This window comes from Argiope bruennichi, chromosome 4 (assembly GCF_947563725.1).
Source record: "Argiope bruennichi chromosome 4, qqArgBrue1.1, whole genome shotgun sequence".
NCBI lineage: Eukaryota > Metazoa > Arthropoda > Arachnida > Araneae > Araneidae > Argiope > Argiope bruennichi.
Genome location: NC_079154.1, coordinates 48,253,432 through 48,277,678, shown reverse-complemented (window position 1 = coordinate 48,277,678; position 24,247 = coordinate 48,253,432). Strand labels below are relative to the sequence as shown.

Below are 24,247 nucleotides of genomic sequence, written 5' to 3'. Positions count from 1 at the left end.
TGAATTAGAAGGAAAATTATTTAATACATAAAAATCCTTATTCCGTATTAAAAAAAAAGGAAGGAAAAATAAATTTCCTTGAAAAACTCTCCAAATGAAAAAGGAACAGATATTAGTTTATTGTTGTTAATCAGATTATAAAAAGAAGAAGAAAAAAAAAACATTTCATGTAAAAAAAAACAATGAATTTTTTTGCAGAAATTATTCAAATTTCTTATCAAAAAATCAAATTTATGTGTTAGTGTGCTTGGATTTCTAAGCAGTATCCATAGGATTCTTTTTGATATTGTTTCATTATATCATAACCTTCTTAGCATTTTTGAAAATTTATGCTTAATTATGCCTGTTGATTACATTAATCATGATAGTTTCTTTTGTAGTTATTCTCCTTTTATCTTTTTTTCACAACAAATATTCTTTTTGACATTGCTGTTGTCGTTGTTATTCTGGTGTTTTTACTTTCTCGTATATGAAATATATAAAGAAAATTATTGTAATGGTCAAAAATTCGCCTTTAAAATTTTGATGAAGTTTTGTTTTGAGCTTCCCGAGTCACAAAAGAAAAAAAAATCCTTTCAGAACTATTCCTGTCTCTGAACTCTCGATAACTCAAAAACGGTTTGAGGAAAATAAATAATTTGATATGTTTCTTTACGCCAAATTTGTAGATACATATTAAATTCTTAACGAATCCATACACAGGAAATTTGTCTGTTCTCTCTGTCCGGGCTCAAGTATATTAAATTCTTAACGAATCCATTCACAGGAAATTTGTATCTTCTCTCTGTACAGACTCAAGTGATCCCAAAACCACAAAATTTAAAGATCTAGATGAATAAAATTTGATACTAAGAATTAAAGGAAAAATTTTGAACCAAATCCGTTAGTGGTTTGATCATCTGTCAGTCTATTCATTCGTATAAATATAAATGCAACAAATAAAAATAACGACTTAAATAAATGAAACTTAAGGTGATCTTGTTTCTTAACTTTGTAGTTTTTCAATTTCAATTTCAATTGGCCGTCAAAAAGGAATACAACATGCCTACTTGCTATTCTACATTACATTACGAATCACAAAATTCTTAAGTGCAGGCTCTGAAAATAAAAATTTGAGCACTTAAGGCCTTCACGCGTTTCTCACGATCCGTAATTTTTATGCTGGATGGAAGGAGGATTGCATCTAGAGGAGATGAGAAAGTTTTGAGAAGACCACTTGCGCTGATTAGTAATGTTAACCTGCGAATCACAAATTTATTAAAATAGAAAACTTTTACATCTTTTTAATCAATTAAACAATTAAATTAAACACGAAATAGTCCTAAAAATATAAACCAGATTCCTACAAAACAAATTCTTGAAAAAAAAAAAAAAAAAAAAAACCCTGCTTTGTTCATGTTTATAATAAGGGAGGAGGGAAACAACTTTTGATCATTCTTAAATTTATCATAATGAGTATCATTATCATTATCATTCTCAGTAATTTATTATACAAGATGCCGACACCGATCATGGCCCAACATCAAATTTTTCAACTGTTAGAAATGATCATACTGTTCGAATTGAAACAAATGCACTAAATAATAGAAATAAATATATGTATTGTTGCTTCATTCAGAACTTGCATTGAAGGAATTAAAATATTAATTTTTCAAAGAATTATCCAGCGCAATTGTTCATATTTAGTAGAATATTCTTGACGCCCTAATATTTTAAATTTAAAAAAAGATTCTATTTGCTGTTACCAAAAGTGACCAATTTATGAAGTTTTGAACACTGTTTTAAATCGACAAATCTTCCAGTCCGCCTCAAGGAAATAGTCAATTAATTGGAAGATCCTCCTTGTAGCATCCAAAGTTAGGCCTAAATAAAGACATCTAAAACGTCTTAACTCGGTCAGTTTAAAGTATAGAAGAATGGTTCTTTTTTTGTTAGTGCTACAAAAATATTCTACTAAATTTGACTAATTGAATCAGGACTGTGTAAACGTGTAAACTAAGTAATTTTTTTCTCGGCTTTTTTTATTAACTCCAACAGTACAAAATTATTATTCTCTACATCATTGAAAGCATTTTTACAATTAGAACCATAAGAGATTAAATTAAGAACTCAAAAAAGTTTGTCGGTACACTTTTCAGAGGATTTTAATAAAACTGTAATATTCTTAGAATGGTTTCAAGTTTTTTGTGCTTAAATTATTCTCTAGATGGCTTAATACAGCTCTTAGTTAATAGATGCTTGACAAGTCAATGAAATTATTACCAAGCGAATAATATATACTATGATTTTATACTTTGAATCATATCTATATATCAGAACCTTTTATTTTTAGGGCAGGATTATCAAAAAGGCAACTTTTTAAGAGTCCGCAACGTTAGAGGTTCCCGAAATTTCGATATTTTCGAAATGCATTAATTTTATATATTTCATTTAATATAGAAGGACCTTACACTCGAGTTCAACTAAAACTTCAAGTTAAAATCTTGTATTGTTATGTTTGTACATTTTTTAACAATTTAAATTAATTACCTTTTACAAGTTTTATTCTATGCAGTCTAAAATTTCTAAAAAAAAAATTGCTTTACAATTAAAAATAAAGTGTCCGATTCCATTATCAAATAGTATTAGATTGTATGTGGGTTTTTTTTGTTCCGATTTCTTTTAAAATTGCTTTTAAAAACAAATCTTAATTAATTTTTTTTATATATAAGCGAAACACTATTTGAAAAGAACCGTATTTAAACGCTTTGTCAGATAATATTGACATTGATTTATATTGAGAACTAAGATGAATAAAAAATATTTAGTGTATGAAATTAGAGGAGAAGGGGACCCCGACATCTCATTGTCAAATGCACGTAGAGGGTTAAATTGGGTCCCATTTTTTAGAGCCAGGAAATCTCCATTTAGCATTTAACAGCAGAATTCATTTTTTAAACTAATTCGCTGAATAAATTTTTTCACTTTAGTTTGGAAAAGACATTACGCTGGCGAGAATTTTACAGAACATTCCGAAAGAGATAAATTCAGATTAATATTTTTTTCTTTATAATTTTATTTATTTCTAAGATGAAATTTCTTTTTAATTTTTAGTTTTACGATTCAAAAAAATTCTCTAATTAAGTGAAAGGAAAAAACATCGAAGAAGAATAAAAATCAAAAGTAGGAATCAGATATATTGTCTTCCATTTTTAGAAGACGGACTGATACATTTAACATCTGTTTTGAATTAAATCTATAAAGCATTGGAAACATGTCTTGAAATTTTGTCAATGTCAAACAAATTATTTTTCTGCCAGCTTCTGTTCCAAGTTAAGTTGAGAAGAATCAAAGCCCTATTTAAGTATGCAACAGTTTCATAGATGTGGTTATATTTGAACCTAAGAGCAATTGGTTATAAAATTGAAACTCTACCTAGAAGTAATCTTAACCTTTTCTAAATATATATTCTTTTTAGAATAAGCAAGTTATTGCCATATTAATATTTTTCGTTTTTTAACGGAAAGATGTTTTTTTTTTTTTTTTTTTTTTCTTCCTTAATTTCGAAAAATATAATTTGTAGTTTTAAATGCACATCTTATTTACGGTCATCGCACCTGTATCGCCCAATGAGGATAAAAAAAAATCTACAGAGGGATAATATACTGTTCCTTTTAGAATCCTTTGCCTTTCAATTTTTCAATTTTACACCACAGCAGAAGGGAGTATGATTGGAAATGAGTAAGGAAAGCAATTTTATTGGAATTCTTTATTAGGTATGTTTCTTATTTTTGCTATTCTTTTTCCGATATTGATTTTCATTTTACTTTCAAATTGATTTACTTTGAAGCTACATGTGTTTCTGTACATTGCTTGATAAAAATAGTAATAATAATCTCCTCACCCCTATTTTGACTTGAAAAGACTCTACTGACGCATGAGCAAAAATGCTGAGTGTTTTCGTATCTAAAAACTGACAGTAGCTCTAAAACTGTAAAGCAAATAATTACTTAAATAAGCTTTATAATGGTTGAGAAATTTATTTTACTATGAACGAAAATTGTTTTTCGAGCTTAAAAATCTTCACCCTAATTCTCTAATTTATAGTATTTTTCAAAATTTTTTTCTTTGTCTTTACTTAAAAAGTACGGGTCAACCTTTTATTTTTGTATGAAAATTATCATTTGAGATTCATTAAGCAATTATTTAGGATTTTTAAGCAAATCAACACATATAAGAAACAAACCTCATTTATATTCCATTGCCATTAACAATTTGAATAGAAACTTTCATCAATCATTAATCCAATTTTCATAAAAAGAAAATTATTATGCTTCTTAGAAACTTTGGAACTTTAATGACTTTTTAAAAACAAACCTACGCTATAAAGTACTTTAGCTATATTCAATAACTTTAAGATAAAGATAATATTTATATTATATGTTAATATAAATTTGTATTTCATTGCATTACTAATATGCCAAAGGGCGTTGAGAACTATTTAAAAAAGAATTATTTTCTTTTTTCTACCATAAAGCGCAATGATTATTTCATTTTTATCCCAGGAGAAGAAAAAAAAAAAAATTTTTTTTTAATAAACTTAATTCTCAAAATTATTTAACGGCATTAATTCGTCTTTATTTATCTTTACTTTAAATTCTCATGTAAAGTCTCGCCCATTTATATTTCTCTGTAGTATTTTTGAATACCAATTGCAATCCGAAATTACGACAGCTGAATCGGGGCCTCCGAGAACGATAAGAGCCAAAAAGTTCAAATAGAAGAGAAAGCGCTCTTCTCGGAGGCCTCGGTTGAAATTATTCTATTAGTGTTGATTGCAACTTAAAGATATTAAAATGGCAAGGTGAGTTCTGTGGTTGCTAAAAGTTTGAAGGTTATTCTTTATAATTAATTTAAACTCATCATACCTAAAGTGAGGATTTTTAAAATTTTTAATTCTGAAGTAAAATAATATGTACATGTGAAAGATCTTTAGAAGTTTTTTTCTTTAATTTTCTTATGTCTTTTTTTTTTGTGTGTATGTGTGTTGATTTAATGGGACATACAGAAAAGATTTTTAACTTAGATGTGAAAATTTAACACAACTGAAAATCATGTTTTTATGTTATTATACCCGCACTTATATTAATAAAATAGCGTATGGATTATTTATCTGTTGGCGTTTCGTGTACAAAATCTGACTCATATCATCACTTTTAGTGCAAATTATAAAGATGGCGTGCTGAATTTAATCTATTTCACTATTTTCGTGTTTTCATGTCCTCATAACGCCGAATGAAAAAAATCGGTCTTCTTTGTTTTGATCCAAAATTTGATACACCTACATTTTTAATACAAGATTTTAAAAACTTTTTTTTTAAATTTAGAAATTGTTAAGTAATCGCTTTTACCACTATATCACTATACTTTAACAATAGTTTGTGATTACGATGACTGACTCCTCCCCTTGGAAATTGAGATATATTTGATACCATATAGTTTTAACAAATTCTAATGGGATTTTAGGCATATCTCCCAATGGTCTTTATGTTGCATATTCGATACTGTTACTGCATGAAAAGCTCAAGATATTCATGACCATTTTCATATTGAATGTGGGTCTCCACCCCCCCTTTGTCTTTTGGATGACAATACAAAAACAGGTTTAATCTTTTAAAAAAAATGTATGAGTTTCGAACTTGGGAGAGCTGAAATATACAGTTATTAATATCACACTATCTTTTTGTCATACAGTGGGATGTGATTAATGCGAATTTTTTCTCTGACCTTTAATTTTCTACTAACATAATGCTAAGCTATCGTCTATGATTCAAATTTATTTTTTTTAATTCGAAAATTGCCAGAACTTGATTTTTTTTTATTTCAAAAATATTATTATTAGTTTAATAGCTGGTACCTTACACCTTTAAATAGTTTTTTTTACTATGTATTATGCATAAATTTTTTACTAATTAGTAAACAGTCATTTTACTAACTATTTAAAAATCACTACAATAAATAAGAATAATTTTTACTACAACTTTGTATTTCAAGTCTGAATTTTTTCTTACTGAACTCGTTTTAAAATTTCAGTATTTTTGAATAAATCGAATCTTTTACTTGTCCTTTTATTTTCGAATTCATTTCGAATATATTCTGCTATATTGAGTGGCAAATTTCTGACAGGTCAGATTAGGCAGCTACCGAATACAGCTGAAATGAAGTGAACTGCAGGAAGATTGCTTAAAAAATTATTAGCTTAATATACAAATAAATAAATTTGTAAATAAGGTAAATTTTATAATTTATAAAATATTTTGACAATTTTATTAACACTTTAACAGGAATATTAAGCCTAATTTCTGAAGTTTTGATTCTGTTCTTTTAATTATTACAGTATTCATAAACATCAAATGCCTGCTTAAATAGTATTATATACAAACGTGAAGGCCGCATATATATAAGTCTTAATCGCTATTAGTAATTAAAATGAATGAGTGTGTTGGCGTTCTGGCCAGTTTGTTTGATCTACAGCTACGAAATTTGATACATATATATATCTTGGAAGATGAGAATGAACACCTAGGAGTGATTTTTATTGAAATTTCAATTAAAATTATATTTAATTAAAATAAACTTAGATTTTAATTAAAAATTTGAGAAGAGAGGTCTCAATATATGCTGTCTAGTTTCGCCACCGAGTGTATTTCAATAATTCTTCTTTGCATACTTCGTATATAAGAAAGTGAAAAAAAAAAAAAAAAAACCTGGTGGGTAGATCAACTCTTTTCTTGTACCCCTGAAGATTTATATTCGACAGCTGCACGACAGAGTCATCAAAAATTCAATGTCTCTGTTCATCTATGACTAACTGTACTTATTACACATCAGCTTTCAAAATGGGCATGCATGAAATAAAAACTTAAAAAAACCACCAAAAAAGGTGTATTTTTTATTAGTGTTGTTATGTTTTCTCCGGCTTTTTGATTCTCATATTGGAAGTTCTACCAAAACCGGTCGCTGCAAGTCACGTGACACACCCACCGGTCGTCTGCTGTGACATCTAATTTATGAGATTTTCGGTGGAGGCACGTCCTCAGGTCCACACACGAGGAGTGATAGCAACTCGAAGGTTGACAAGTTCCCATGCGATTGAGGGACAAGCGAATTTTGAGTTATAGAGACCTTTCCTCGGAGACGAATGGACTGTCAGTTGTATTGGCATTTATTAAAAGAGTGGTGGTGGAATATAGACGCTGATGTTCAGAATCTTTTCATGAATATAAATTATTGTGAATATTTATACAGAACCTGAAGATAATACGACAACTTTTATTCCAAACATGAATTAGGATTGTTGTGACAATGTTGAAAAAATGAAAAATACTTGATTATTAATGCTATCTGTCGTCTCATAAGATTCTCACTTAAGACCTTCATGTCAAATTTTAAAACTTCATAGAAGACCTTTCCTTTTTTTCCCTTAAAGGTAATATGAGAAATGAAGATAATTCAGCAATTTTGTCACATTTTTCGATCGATCTATTTATTTAGAAAAACAAGATCGAAACAAAAACGATTGCTTTGGAATGCCCGCAGGTATCGATTTCTTTATCTACAAGAAAGTTTATCGGACTTTTTCAGCAAGACGCATTACTATAGTATCTTTCTAATTTCTATATACGTTTGTAAGGTACAACAGAATAATACGGCCACCCTTATTTCAAACTCAAATTCTGATACCTATGGCAAAGTTGAAGAAATGAAAACACGTGTTTACGAATGCTAAATTAAAAAGCCTTAAAAAATGTTTTTTATTTCCAAATTTGTAAGTTTGTAGAAGGTTTTTGCCTTATCATAAGATAATCTGGACAACGAAAGTAATTCGGCCATTTTATAAGTTTCTTCAATAAATCTATTTATAAGGAATTTTATTTAATTAATAACAAAAGATATGATAAAAAACAAAGTGTCACTTTAGTGTAGAAAAAGAATTTATTCGAATGTTAAAAGAGTTCCAAATATTAAAAATATCCCAAACCTACTCTAAAAAAATTCAAACGATGAAACCGTTTAAAATCATCAACAAATACACATGAGATAAAGAGGATAAAGATTTAAGCAAAAAAAGTCATTGAATTTCGAAGGAATAACGGCATGCAAGTACTGCAGCCACTAAAGTTTTGACTAATGCCCAAATCGTCAAGTTTCCATAGCAACGCAGACCATATTACCAGATACTTTAGGAATTCTATATTATTTAGTGCTAAATGGAAAGATTCTGCAATTTGTCAAATTGAAAAATAAGTTGCTAGCATTTTATCCAGAAAAAGAAATTTTATTTGTTTGTTTTGCATTAGGAATAGATCCGCATAGATGAAATTTTGAGGAATCTTCTTTCAAATTCTTTTTTTTACATGCACTAAACTTTTAATATTTAATGCTCATGTTTTTTATTAAACTTATTTATTCAATCTCTGTTATCACTTCATTTAATATTTTTAAAGGGGAGGTATTAAAATCTTTTCTTCCCTGAATCTCTTATCGGAAAAAAAAACTCGAAAAATAAATAAGAAAAACGTATCTATGATTGCTAATAAATTAAAAGAAATTGAGAGAAAATTTATCATGTTATAAACTTTCATGAAATTATATCGAATGGATTTTCTTAACTATGTTTGATTAGTCTTAATGCCGTATTTAAAAAACACTTGTTCTAAAAAGATTTAAATGTTACAAAGAAAAGTTAGAAGATTCGAAAGTCTAGATAATGTATCCTCAACATGTATGTTTTGCATGGTAATAGCCTTGTTTCGCTTATCTTCATTTTATTTATAAAATTTGCTTTTAATTATATAGCTACGACAGCGCTCATAAAAAATTATCTTTAACGTCATCGTAACGTGACGGAATAAAAATCATATAATTAAAAAAATTAAAGTATTGTTATTGAATTGAGTCAAAAATGTTTTTTTAACTAATTAAAATTGGATTTTTTAAGATGTTCAGAAAAAAATTTATATAACTGAAAATTTAATTTCTTTTGAATAATAAAAAGGTGTAAAAATAATTTTTGCTAATAATATGCTATATATATATATATGCTGGAAATACAGCAATAGTCTTTGATTTATATATAATTTATAAAATATTTCTTGCAAAATGATTTCAACAAACATAATGACGATTTCAACTAGTCAAATGATTTCAATAAGTCAACTCAATTGATTTCAATTAATAGTTAACAAAATTCGATATTATGCTTTATAGCTGCGAATTTTTAGAACTAAAATTTGCACCATACAGGTGTAACTAATTTTTTTAATTAAAAATATTGGAGAGATGGTGATTCAAATTTAAGCACCCGTTGATTTCTAATGCAATAAATAACAAAAACAAAACCTCTAGGAAATTTTAAATTATAAATTCAAAATAAAATCAGTTTTTTTTTTTTTTTTTTTTTTTGCTTTAAAATAAATATAAACAATGTTTTTTTAAAGCACAAATTAGAAATCTAAACTTACCATAACAAATTCTCCACACTGTATTTGTTTAGTATAAAAATCTCAAATAAATTGATAAATCGATTTAAACTAAATTAGTGTTAATTATAGCAAACGTTCGACTTTAAGAAGATGTTTTTCAACTCATACACACTTACATAATTTTATAAATATTTGAAAAATGTGTATGTATCAATGTTTAAAAACAACTCAATAAAAAATAATCCTGTTATCATTTCAAAATTTGATAAAACTCATCTTATTGATAACCAGATGTATTTTCACATGTACATCGTATACGCTTAAACTCCTTATTGATATCTTAAAACAGAGCTAAAAAATGTGTAAAATGAATTGAAAAACGAGTTTTTAAGGAATGGTTGAAGTTGGCCTAATCCAGAATTTTAGATTATGATCTATTATTTAGTTATATTTCCACACCTAACAAATATTTAAGCTCAACAACACACATAATTACGATCTATTGTAAATAATAGGGATAATTATAATTGAAAAGATATTTTTTTTCTAAATTTAAAACACTAATTGCTAAAATGAAATCCAAACATTGAGCACAAAAGAATAAGAAACTACTCTTTTTGCATCTCAATTAGTGTTATAAAAAAACTTCAACAAAATTATATGAATCTTTTAAAATATAAAGAGGAATGTAGGCACAAAATTAGAATTTCGTATTTAAATTTTATATTTAAATAAATTAATTAACATTACTTTAACTGAGTTATATATATTAGTTTATTGTACGAGGGGCAGGTAGTATTTATGCAGAAATGAGTATCATATGAAAAAGCATTCATATGATACTCATTTCTTTTGGATTTTTTTAAAAATCGTGGCGGGTTAATTGAAATAACTATATTTTGTCTGTTACGTTCAAATTCCACTGATAGGTCTGCACTCTACAGACAAAAATTTTGCATCCCTTTTATTGAATAATTTATTTTTCTATATTTTAAATAAAAAGATCATGGATTTCCTCGTTTTTCTCAAGGCTGAATAGATAAGTTTTCGAGGAGAGAGAAATGGTAATCTTAATTATTAAAGAGGCAAAAGCATGAATTGATTTAAAATAGGATTGATTTACTTTACATACATTTTAACTAATATTCCCCTCCCTCCCCCCCAAAAAAAATTGATCTAAAATCGACTGTAAGATTTAAATATCACCTTTGTAATCAAATATACATGTAAACCATTATTTACCAGTTGTGCCAGTAAGTTACCAGTTGCATCACTCACCATTTGTACCATTAAACCATTTAATTATTAAAAAGGCAAAAGCATAAGTTGATTTAAAACAGGATTGATTTACTTTACTAACATTTTGCCAAATATTCTCACTCCCTCCCCCTCACGCATTAAAAAAATGACCGGAGACTCGGTGTAAATTTTAGATATTGCTTTTGTAATCAAATGTGCTAGTAAACTATTGTTATCAGTTTTATCAGTAACCATTTGTGCCAGTAAACTGTTTATTTAAATAAAAATTAAAAGAAAGGGAACTTACCACCAAGGGTCCAGGAAGTCTTTTTTGCGGTCTCATAAGTGGTCTGTTCATTCCATTCATCTTGCTATACAATCCGCAGGCATTGCACAAATAATGTCCAGTGCCATCTCGCCTCCACAAAGGGGTGGAGATAGCGCCGCAGTTGACGCACTCACGTTCTTCTTGGAGATTAAAATAATCCCCACGATCTGGGGAAAAAAAACAAAAAAAAACATCCATATTAGAAAGAAAAAATCTCAATACTTAGATCAATTCGTTATTAAGACCAAAAAGCAATCAATGAAAGAATAGCCAAACTGAATTTCTTAACGAATTAAAACAGTAGATTCCAAGCGATTACACCAGTACTTAAAGAACAGCAATTAAATATAATCTTCCTCCTCACCGCAAGGAGTCAGGTGAACTGTGTGTTCTTCGAAACTGAACCAACCATATTAGACATTATATTGACGATACCGATGACACATTAATGAATTTTCGCCATTGAAGATAAGTTCTTCTTCAATAATAAGTTCTAATAGTAAGTTCTCTTTTGAATCCCGTCTCTACATTCTCTTAAGTGATAAAAGCATTAGAGGGAAATATGTACATGATTGGATGATAAAGTAAAACAGAAGTAAGAAACGTCAATAAAATTGTATAATATTTGAAATAATATACAGGGAAAGAAGTAGTGAATAATGATAACATTTTTATTTTATTGCCGTTATTTTGTACAACTTTAAAATAAAAATTGCAGCGAGGAATAAGTTTGTGAAAAATTTTGGGACCTTCCCTTTCCATTCTTTCTATTCCATTTATAAACTATACGCAAAAGAAAATCATATTTAAGCATCAATTTAGAAAAATTTATATTCGTTTATAATAGATAAGAAAACAATTAATTCACATTTCTATAATAATTTATTCCGTTAAAATAACTGCAATAATAATAAAAATAGTTATTAAATTATAATTGCTGAAATATAACATAGTGTCTAATATTAGCAGTATTAATGTTAAAGCATCTATCTTTTAGAAGAAAAAAAAAAGGCATACTCTGCAAAAAATAACATCGCATTAGGAAATTTTATATTTATTATAAAAGAATTAATGGCTCACAAAACATTCCAAATTTCCATATAAATCCATACAAACTATTTCTTGCATTTACCTTCAATAACGCAACCATAACATATCGTAATTATTAATATTTCAATTATAGTTATTTTTGTCTAATAAAATCTGAAATAGCTTTATTTATAATGATATAAAAGCAGCATAATCCTTCCATTAAAACTTAAATGGTTGAAATAAAATTCACGGGATCATAGACTTTACTATCACTAAGTAAGATCTTTCCTCGTTGGTTACCGCAATCTAGTTAAGATTTTTTTCTTATTATTCTTTTTTTCTTCCTTAGTTTGTTTTAGCTATCACAAGCTAGTTAAGATATGTTTTTTCCCCCTCATTCTTCTGTTCTTTGCTTTCAAGAAGAAGTTATTTGCTTTTTATGCAAACTTTATAATTTTTGTTTTCTTTCATGAGAAATTCTTTTTATCCATTCATTCATAATATTTATTATCTTTTCATTTTTTTTGTATAATAATTGATCCATGTTTTTTACTTACTGCAGCTAGTCAAATTACTTTCAAATGCATTGCTTGGTTTTTATTAGAAAGTTTATTTACGAAAGGTTTATTTCTTAACCACTGGTCAAGTGCATACATTATCTTAAATGACCAAAGATAAGCAATCTAAGAGGATGAAATGAACAAATTAAAAAAAAAAAATGAAACTGAAGATAAAAGCTCATCAGTCAGGTCAGATTTTGTTTGCAGAAACGATAAAAGATGTAAAAAAAGATACTTAATTTCTAGAAAGGATTGAAGCGCAAATTTTATTATCTTAAGTACAAAAATGTCAATCTGATATGCAGAGTACACTGCACCCAAAATAGTATGGATAGCTTAACAGCACATAATATCTCACTTGTTGGGCAACAACTTAAACTGATAAAAAACAGAGCTTATCTTCTTAAGGTTCAAAAATGAATAGAAAATTTTATTAAAGTTGGTTTCATTAGTTTGACCGTTAATTAATTTATCTTCATTTGTTTGATATTTTATTAAAATAAGTTTCTTTTTATAACATAATATGTATTTAAAGAAATAAATATTTTTACTAGCAAACTCTTTATATAAATTTAAATGTTTATTAAAAAGTTTTTATTTATATTTTAATCAGAATTGAAAAGAATATATAATAGAACACACTATATATAATATAGGTGTTAGAGGTATAAAATATATGATACTCTGTCTTAGGATATAATATGTAATATAGAATAGATACTCTACCATAGGGTGCTCACTTATATCAAGTTCAAAATTAATTTTAATCACAAAAGGGATTGTAATTGTTAAAAAGTTACTATGTCATTACATTTTAATATTTGTATCACATATAAAGGAATCGTTAAATTTCAAAAATATCTTTAATTAATAAAATATAAATTGCAAATAAATCTAACTTTTGAGAAATTATCTTTAATAATAAGAACTAATTAGAAAAATAAATTAGAAAGCATTTATTATTATTTATAAATATGTAACAAGAAATATCGAAACATATATTACAAAAAAAAATTTTTTTTTGAGTGAATTCAGTTTAAAGATCCAGAATTTAAAATCTATAAATTTTTTAACAAAAATTTCTTTTAATGCTTCGAAAAGTAAACTGCATTTTCTGTCCAAAAGATATGCTTATTTAAATTTATATAAATGAAAACTCAATTACTATATTAACATACAAAATAATCAAAATAATTTTACGATTGCTAAAAGATTGATTCAGATCTATGAAATAAATTATAATTAGTCTGTTTTGGTAACTAACAATAATAATTCTAACTTCAATTTCTAATTTGTAGTTACTTTCCAAGTTTTTTTTTTTTTTTTTTAATTGCTAGCATTTTTAGTGTTTGTGAATTTTTAGAGTCACAAAGAAGGAAAAAAGAAGTAGAAATTTTGATTTTATAATTCTATTAAAAAAAAAAAAAAGCGATTCATTTACTTATGAGCACGCATTTGTAGCACTTAAATAATTTTTTTTTTCCTTTTGAAGATACAACTACAAGATGGCTTTTATTTTACTAATTAATATAATTGGGGCTACTAGGGATGAGAGTATGCCCTTGCCCTTTATGAATAAAAATGTAATTCTTTACTTAATTATCAGAAACTTTTGCTTCAATAGCCGATAGCAAAGTTTTTTTGGATATTATGACACAGCAAGAGATATCCTTGTTTTAAATAATTGTCAAAGGCTATGAAATATAAACATTATATGCAAGAACAATGAGTAATAATGAGCTTGCAAATAAAGTCATCGTTTAAATATGTATACAGTATTTTTGATATAAACAAATATTTTCATATAAAATGTTATTATAGTATATAAAATTCTGTTAAAGTTTGCAACTTTTTATAAAGTAATAACATCAGTTATCGAAAAATTATGGACTGTTCCTGCGAGTTTTTAAAAACAAGATAATTTTTATTCTTAAGTTAGAAATAATTTTTTAAAAAATGGTACAAAATACAATTTAATATGATGTAAAGAATGGAAATAAATAAATTAAATCATTTAAATTATCTATAATATTTTCACGGAAAAGAGGTGGTAAATGCTAAAGACAAAATAATCGTTTCTCTCCACGGAAACATTATTAATATTTTAATTAACAAAAGTCAGCTATTTGATTAATTATTCCAATTCTTTTATAATTTTTATATGCTTCAAGGCGTTTGCCAGCAAAATTTGGAGCAAATATATGCAGTAGTTTGGATTTTTTTTTAATGAATTTTCACTTTTATTTATATAGGTTCAAACACAATGGAATCCTTTACTGCGCATTAATTCTATCGATTTTGCGGCATAAGACAAACTTTCTTCGTCTTTCCCCTCTCTCTTTCTCTCTTCATTCTTTCGATTTATTATGATTTTGAGCGTGCTGAAAATCGCGCCTCTTGCTGACTTACCAGCACTCGCAAAAACCGATTAACTCATGTAGACGTATCACGTTACGTCACGCAATGGTGGCTGCGCATGAGCACTTTCTTTTCTCAACACGCAGATGCAGATGTCACGTCACGCCCGGCGTGACGTCACTCATGCATGTCAAATGAGAAAATCATGAAGAAGACGTGCACTGGATGAATGAGACTTAATTGCACTGGATCTTGCGCTAGAAAAGTCCATAGTTAACTGTATGTCACTCGAAATAGAATGAAAAATGGAAAAGTCCATCAAACCGGTTAATTTACCTGGAAAAGAATTGGAAATGCAAGCTTTTCTTGTATACGATTGTGAAATGGCGTCTAATGCTAATTTGTTTAAAATTCAGTCATCCGACTGCTTGTTACGTAAATACATTATGGTTTATGAAGGAATTAAGAATTCAAACGATGTATAGAACATTACAATTATTTAAAAGAAATTCAATCCTATAGACTGAAACATAGTAGCATGATAATATTTTAGGCTTGACTTATCCATTTCTATTTTATTTTTTAAAATGTCTGCTGATTATATGACAACGATAATGTAAACGCAATGATAATAGTAATAAATATGTCAGCCAATAAAGATTATTTTATTATCCTCCCATTCAATCTTTTTTATTTGCTTAATAAATAAACAAAAAATGATTATTTATAATAGTAAAGATAAAGACAGCATAATTTTATTTTTTAAAACCGACATCAGAAATTAAGGGCATGAACAGGAACTCCATTGTGCTTCAATTGTTAATAATATTTAACTAATGATTATAATAAAATATTCAGTTCATCCGTACTAATTTACAGTCATCTTTATATCAATATACATTTAAGATTATTTATATTTACATCTAAATGAGATGATATTCAATGCATTATCAGATACTGTTCCTCGGTGCATCACTTGATTTCAAAAGTCGTTCAATAATATTTGTTATTATTTAAAATAATATATATTTTTTTTATTTTTCGTTATTTGTAATACAGCACTTACAATTTTTGTTGTTATAGAAAATAGTTAATATTCCTTAATTTTTAAAAATACAGTATTACAACAAAAATTAGGAATATAGTTGAAATTTCAATAATATTATAGAATTTGTACAAAATTTTACAAAAGATGCAAGGTTAGAAACAAGAACAAAAAAGAAATGAAGAAAAGAGAGAAAGAAAAGTAAGGATGAAAAATAAAGAAATATCAAATAACTTTCAATGATATATTCTCGCTATTAAGATAATTATTAATAATTTACTGATCATTTAAAGGAATTTCATTATTTGTAATACGCTATTTAGAATTTCTTTCTTCTGTCTAGTAGTTAATATTTTTTATTCCTGTAAGTGTTAATTTTCTAATTAAAAAAAATCATGTAAATATTATAAATTTCAACAACGCTCGATTTGACTAAAGGATTGATAGACAAATATAAAACAAAGAACGAAAAAGAAAAGAAATACAGATGCAAGTACTTAAAAACCATAAAAAAAATCTAAAAGGAAATACTTTTGCCTTATTTATTCCTATGTTCTTCTTTTTGAAGTATATTTACAAGCATGGTATATTAAAAATCAAGAATTATCATCTACTTGATAATCATTAAGTAAGAAACGATTATAAAAAAGCTTAAAGAAAAAAATAAATAGCAGAGCGATAACACAGAGATACTCGTATCATTTTCATAAACAAATAAATTACACAACTAAAGATGCAATTATTTCTAGAGATTCCATTTCACTTTTAAGATAGATGAGTAACATCTTCAGCGGCAGGCTGCATCCGTGCGTGAGCATAAGAAAACCTGTTTCTGTATATTTCGCTTATGTTTATGCGGTAGTCCTAAAACGTGATAACTGCAAAAAATAAAATGAAATCTTTATTTTCTCTCTTAACAAATAACTCTTTTTTTTTTTTTTTTTTTTTTCAATTTTGTAAGTTTTGGAAAAGAGAAAAAAACTGAATTTTTCGCCTATTATTTATTTTTCTAGTAAGATAAACATGCAGTTGTAAATTAAATATATAAATTCAACGATCTCATCTCATAATATTGTGTAGACATAAGTCTAGACGTCCTCTATTGTTTTAATAATTGGTTTCTAGAAATTTAATTTTTAACTTTGTTGATGTTAACTTTGTTTGTCGCGTTACCACGGAAAGGGGGTACAGTAGCTTCTGAGGATAAAGACCCCTGAGCACCCGAGGGCAGAAGTCTGAATTCTATCTCATATGAGGATTAAACGCAAACATTGGCTTGCACAACCCCTTTTCACAGGGGGGGGGGTGAGGCACATTCACACACCTCACAGATAGAACACAAGTGAAGAACAACCATGCCCGAACTGGGATTCGAACCCGGGACGCCCAGATCACGGGGAAGATACGCTACCTCTAAGCCAGGACATCGGCTATAAATTTGCTATTATTTTATAATAGCTTATGATAATTTGCGCTAGTAAAAAAGAATAAATAAAATATTCATATTAGATTCGAATATGTGTCATAACTTGCGAAAAATTTATTTTTTATTTCTTTTTCTAAAGTTCCTTGTTAAATGAAAATTTTATTCTTTGGAATGGTTTTGTATATTTGACGTATTATCCCAAACTATTATACCTATTCCTCTTCAATTTTTTTAGAATGCTTTGTATAGGTTGTCTTTTATTTATAAGATAATTTCATGTCCTTGTATCTATTTAAGAATTATTTTCCGCTAAATTATGTCTAATAATTTTATGAATTCAGGTTTTGTTATAATTTTTATTGTCTCTAAAAGGGATAACTATCCGGTAAAAAAAGTATATGCTATATTCATTCCCATCATTACTTAGCAACTGCAACAGCTGTACGCCCTTATGACTATTTAGAGGATATTTCTTACTTAATTCCTTCCAGTAGATTTATAAATTTGGCTTTATTTATTTAATATTTACTAATTATGATGAGTATCTGAAAAAGTAATTTTTCATTTAATTCTTTCTCTTCATTGCTTAATAATTGTAATACTTCACATCTTAGAATTAGTTCTGCATTATTATGGCTATTTGAGTATTATTCCTCATTTAATTCTTTAAAGCAGCTTTATAAATTTGTCTTTTTTTTATTTGGTTTTCTCTAAGACGGATAAATATCCGTAAAACTAAGTCCGGTTAATTAGTTCTCTATCACTAATTATCCACTGAGAGATAATTAAACATTGGTTTACAGTTCCCCTCATTTTACTTCCTTTCCCTTTAAATTTTTAAAACCACTTTGAAATAAAAATCTTATCTTTAGATAATGTTATAATTTATCCAATTTCACACTTAATAGTTATTTCAAAATAAATCATTTCAAAAAATGTTTAGCCATACATTTTAATCTTTTTACTTCGTTATTTTTTATAGCATATTTCTAAAATCTTAATCTGCATTTCGTGCAGGATAACTCCATTAGTAATCATTGCATCCTCAACTTTAAACAAACTAAATTCTAATTTAAAAAAAAAAATTAAAGCATGTAATGTGAGATTTTATGGAATGGTGGAGTGGGTGATGGTGAATTATAGCCATTAAAAATTTTGAGAACAGATTTCAATTGACTTACAAGAATATCTATGAAAATGGAAAAGCAATTTGAATGTCTAAAAACAAATATCCCGATTTATTTCCTTATGTGCCATTCCTTATGTCCTTATTATTTCCTTATGTGCAGTTATGTGCCATTTGGTGTATATAGTTAAGGCATTTTATTTTTAGTTGCAACCGAACATGGAACCAATGGTTCAATATTTTTAAGAGTTAAAAATAAAACGCTAAATACATACGAAACAGTAAGATTTTATTAAAAATATTTTTAATAAAAACATTTAACTAGCTAGATGTTGCTGAATTCAGATTCGATATTGAAACAAACTGAAATCCATATTGATTTATGAACGAAATTCATTATAAATCCATTGCAAGATGAAAACTTTTTAAAAATTATATAATTTTCTTATTTAAAAATGTAGAGCTTTGTCCAATACTGCAAACTATGTTCGTCAGTTTAAGTTTACAAATTTTTAAACTCCATTGATCATTTGTTCAACCTTAATCTTAGCATGATCTTTGTATAGCTTAGCATAGCTTGCTTAGCTTAATCTTTGCATGACGAGAATATATATTTCCGATTGGCCTACTTGCACCACAATGATAACATTATTTGCTTATATTTCCAATATCTAAATATTGAATCAACTTTTCACATTTTGCCCTCAATATAGCAACTTCACCATCCGCTTTTCTTTTCAAACTGCCTGATTTTCGTTCGTTCTTTCTTCGTATTTGTTCTTCATTTGATATCGGTGGACACTCCATTACTATTTTAAAAAAAACAATGCAGGGTTAAAACGTGTATTGCTTAGATATTCAGAAGATTGCTAGCCGAGAGACGAAACATTTCCGTTACATGAAAAAGATAAACAAACCGGAAGTATATTCATTACTGTTGCCACAAAGGATGAGTCTAAAAATAAAATTATCAAATAATATTGTTTAAAACTCATTTGGTACTAATTAAAGCATTACTTTTTCTTTTCTTTTCTTTTTTTTTATTGCTGTTTCACTATCACCGTATGTTTAGCTTGACTAATATAAATACTTACTATGGTGTAACAATTATTTTCATTGAATATTTCAAATTACACTGGCAAACAAATTTCAAATATCATGGGTCAAGTGATTCATTACATTAGATTTATATTGTATAATTGGACTTATTGTTTCAGATTCTTTATTTTATCGGAATCGTACTGAATTTTGTCAGAAATGAATAATAAGCAGCTATACTAAATCTACGTTTACACCACAAAATCTTACCTGAGAATTATTTAATCTATTAATGAATTATCATGAAATGATTTGTTATTTATTAATAATATTAGTAATTATTAATAATATCTAATTTCAATGTCTTTGTCCAGTAACAAGCAAAGACAATATCAGATGAGATAAACAGAGGCGATAATAGGCTCATAATAGGAATTCATCAAATGACAAAATATATTTAAATAAATAAGAATGAAAAAATAAAAATTGAATTTTGTGTCGTATTGCTTTTGAATCTTGAATTCTGAAGTGCTTTTGTAGGGTCCTACAATTGCTTTTAATAAAAGCGGTTTAAGTTTAATTAGTGTGCTTCTTCTGTATATATTCAGTAGATAACATGTTGTTTGTGAAAACAGAAGTACAGTAACTACTTCAAATAAACCACATCAATTCGACATCAACTTTTTTGCTTCAAGAGCATAGTACCGAATTTTATCACAAATGGTTACTGTTTTGTCAACACTCAAGCGTAGTGTAGTTTTGTATCCATACCTTCCAGAACTAGACCTCATGCGGTTCTTACCTCGGAAGCTATAGGCCCACCTGCTGATCGGAGGAGATAGCTCGTCTGTTCAAGGTCAAAGGGGCTCTCAAATGCTGGTTCATTGAAAATAATCTGACAAATTGGGCATAATCCGCCACTGAAGTTTTTTCTTTTTCTTGATACCAAATATATATGTGTGTTGTAGTCTGTTACAAAACTCTGCGTTATGAAGGAAACCTCAAAAGTAGAAGAAAAAAATTCCCCAATAACATATTCTTTTCGACTATTTCGTATATTTCTATAATATGAGGAGTTTTATGTTTAGCTTCAACCTAAACTGAAGAAAAGTGAGTATGCTTTTTTGAAAAGTTCTGTTTACATTTGATTGAAATGTTCGAAAATTTGGAACATATCTGCAATTTCACTGTAACCAGAACGTGTCGGATTTCATTCATCAAGCTCTTTGTGTTTTTAATTATTCATTTACACACGGATTCAATCACACATTTTTTCCAGTGAGAGATTCCCCCCCCCAAAAAAAAAAAAAAATTGCTACAAATCTACAGTTTGGTTGTAGTAAATTTCATAGTTAGTTTGACTCCTCATAGTAAATTTTGCAAGTTTAGTTTGTTTCCTTTTTTGAGCCTCCACTGTATTTTCAATTTGCGGTATAAAGTAGTTTCCATTTAACGAGTTACCTTTTTAAAAAGATTTCTATTTAACGAATTTTTTTACAGAATCTTAATTTTGAATTATACTTAAGTATTTATTCATCCTTTGTATGAAAAATATTTCTAAATATCTCATGTTCATTTTTTAGGAAAAATAGATCCCATGAAAAAAAGCAACACCTAAAAGTCATTGGAGTTATTGAATAAGGTAAAAGATGTCTAATTTTTCTTTATGTTGATGAATAAGGATTTTGAAAATCCTATGGAGCATGACATACTGCATGCTTCATGGGATGTGATGAATATACTATATGAGGAATGAAACTGATAATAATTACTATGAAAAATTACAAGAAAAAACTGATAAGAGTACAAGCAAATACTTGATACATTTTATAATGAAAGAATTGCAGTTTCAAGCAAATGGTATTAGAATGTATTTGAAATAGAATGTACTTTATAAAAGTGTACATTTTTTAAAATGGCAAACGCTTTCTTTATAAAAAACCTATGCAAAGTAAGGATGCAGGGTTTTTTTTTTTCTTTTTTTTATGGTTTAGGATTATATTTAAATCTAATAAATAATATAGGTAAACTTCAGTCACATTATTTTCCTCTCTTGTTTTTATTGCTTTTATAATCTAATCTACATATTTCTATTTAACGAATTTTCTTTATAACGAAGTTTTTAAAAGGACTACTGAAACAATGACATTAAAGAGATTCAATAATAATACTAAATATGCGTTATTTCAGATATATATCTAAAATTTTATGATTTATCACAATTTTGAAAATAAGTTTTTAAAATATTATTTTTTAATTTGAATTTTATTTCACTTATTTATTTATTTTGTAGACTATAGTGCCTTTCTTTGTATAGAAGAAAGCAAGTGAAAAGATAATCTAAAAATCGTACAGCTACAGTGGAATAAGATAATTTAAAGGAAAAATTATAATTAGCATTCTAACTATTATTAGCGTTTTATCACAATCTCGTTTTTCCATTACAACATTGTGTGCCGAATGGAAATATATTAATATGAAGCATTGTTAAGAGTACGCAGGAAATGGAACATTTCCTCAATTTAGATTATATCTTTAATTAAAATTCGGCTCTGGCACTCAAATTTAGAAAACTGAATTACTATTATTCAGAATTTATCTTTTTAAAACATTGATACTATTAAATTTTTTTCAAAATTTATCTTAAGTCCATAAATTCTGGTAAAATTCAGTGAATTTCCTCATAATTAAAAAAACAACATATAATAAGCATTTATTTCAAAACTAAGAAAAATAAAAAACGCACCAATGAATAACAAATACGGAATAAAAACCATTTATGTAAAGTATGGTATAAAAAATCGCACAATTATAGCTTATGACAAAGCAAGCTTTCTACAAAAAGAATTATTTCGAATGAGTGATTGAATTCCATTTTTGGGGTGTATTATTATGGCACAATTATAATTAAAAGGCATTATTCTAGGCGTTATTTTGATAAAATTGTGTTTGCTCATTATACTTTTTTTAAGGTTCTAGGTATGAAATCCTTGACAACGTGTATAATGAAAAGGCGTTATTCTAGGCATTATTTTGATAAAATTATGTTTCCTCGTTATGCTTTTTTTTTTGTGGCTGTAGGTAGAAACACCTTGGTAACAAGTATAACATAAGATTTCCAAACATATGTCAATACTCAAGCGATAATAGAAGGAAGTTGAAGATTTAAGCACAAATATAAATCAAAAGAAACAAACACACACACACGCACGCACGCACGCACACACACACACACACACACATACACACACACACACACACACACACACACACACACAAGAATCTGCACAAAAACAAACAGAACAAAAATGATTGCTCACATGTAAACGGAAAGATACAATATTTAAAATTAAACTATTCAAAATACAAACATAAATGATAAAACTATATATATAAGCAAACACATGAAAAACACATTCTAAATAGAACGTGAAAAAATACTGTTAATGTATGTACAAAATGATTTAAAGGATAATTTGCTCAGAACAAAGGCTTAGAAAAGAGCAGGCCACACTATGTTGCTCTATAGAAAATAACACATAAGTGTACATCTTTCGAAAGTGAATTTGGTACGTTCAAATATCAAGTGCTCTTTAGAGAATAATACATTGAAAGGTTTTCATTATTTCAAATCCAAAAGATTAGGCTGTGCAAAATAATTCAGCTTGAAACACTCGTCTCTTATTTTAAATTAGCAAACTTCCATTTCTATAAAATCTTGAAAAATAAAAAATGCAAGACCAACTTTACTGTGGATTTTGTTACCATCAGTAAAGCAGACGACAAGAAAGATGACTTCAATATTTTTGTGATAGCCAACTATCCTGGGTTTCACCACTGTAGCAAGAACATATGTCAGTAGATGACGAACTGAAATGTTTTGAACAGGTTTTAAAGTTTCTAAGTCCAGTCAGAAATTGGGTATGATTAAAATTAGATTCAAAGTGGTTATCCGTTAAACGTCTCTAAATGGAAGGAATAAATTCTTAGTGATTTCTAGTGAGTATTTGATATAAGGTATTCCACTCAGATATAACTTTATCCTCAAAGACGTTCTTTAAACACTTTAACATTCTTTAAATTATGAGTATACGAATTCGGAATACTCATAAGAATGGAATCAACATTCTGTTACTTCTTTAGCAAGCCAATCAACGTGTTCATTGCCATAGATCTCCATATGGCCTTAAACAAACAAACAACAACAACAACAAAAAATGCGCACCTTAACTTAGAAGAAAATTCAGATTAACTTGCATTTTAATAAATATTCGATTTGGGAATTAATATTATTTAAAGCACATTAAGATGAAAGACAGTCACTGCAAATCAAGAAATTCAGTAAAACGTTTTCGTTATTTCAAATCCAAAAGATTGTTTGGGCTATTCAAGGTAATTCAGCCTAAAACACACTATTCATCTCTCATCCTGTCTAAATTGGCGAGCTTTGATTTCAATAAAATCATGGAAAATAACAAATGCGTAACCAAACTTTTTGATAACTTTGCTATCATCTATAAAGCAGACCATAAGAAAGTTGACTTCAATATTTTTTATGATAACTAAGTTAAAAGGAAATCATTCAGAAGGGTGGGGGATTTCAGACATTTGCAGGGAACCATCTAGATTCT

General features: G+C 27.6%; 1 protein-coding gene across 1 annotated transcript in view; it reads right to left on the bottom strand.

Moving 5' to 3' along the window:
* The window catches only part of LOC129965988 (uncharacterized), a 112,543-nt gene that overhangs the window by 20,627 nt on the left and 67,669 nt on the right, over nucleotides 1-24,247 (bottom strand). The window contains exon 3 of the mRNA XM_056080312.1: nucleotides 11,011-11,198. Coding sequence (XP_055936287.1) covers nucleotides 11,011-11,198 — 188 coding nt within the window. The remainder of the gene's footprint in view (nucleotides 1-11,010; nucleotides 11,199-24,247) is intronic.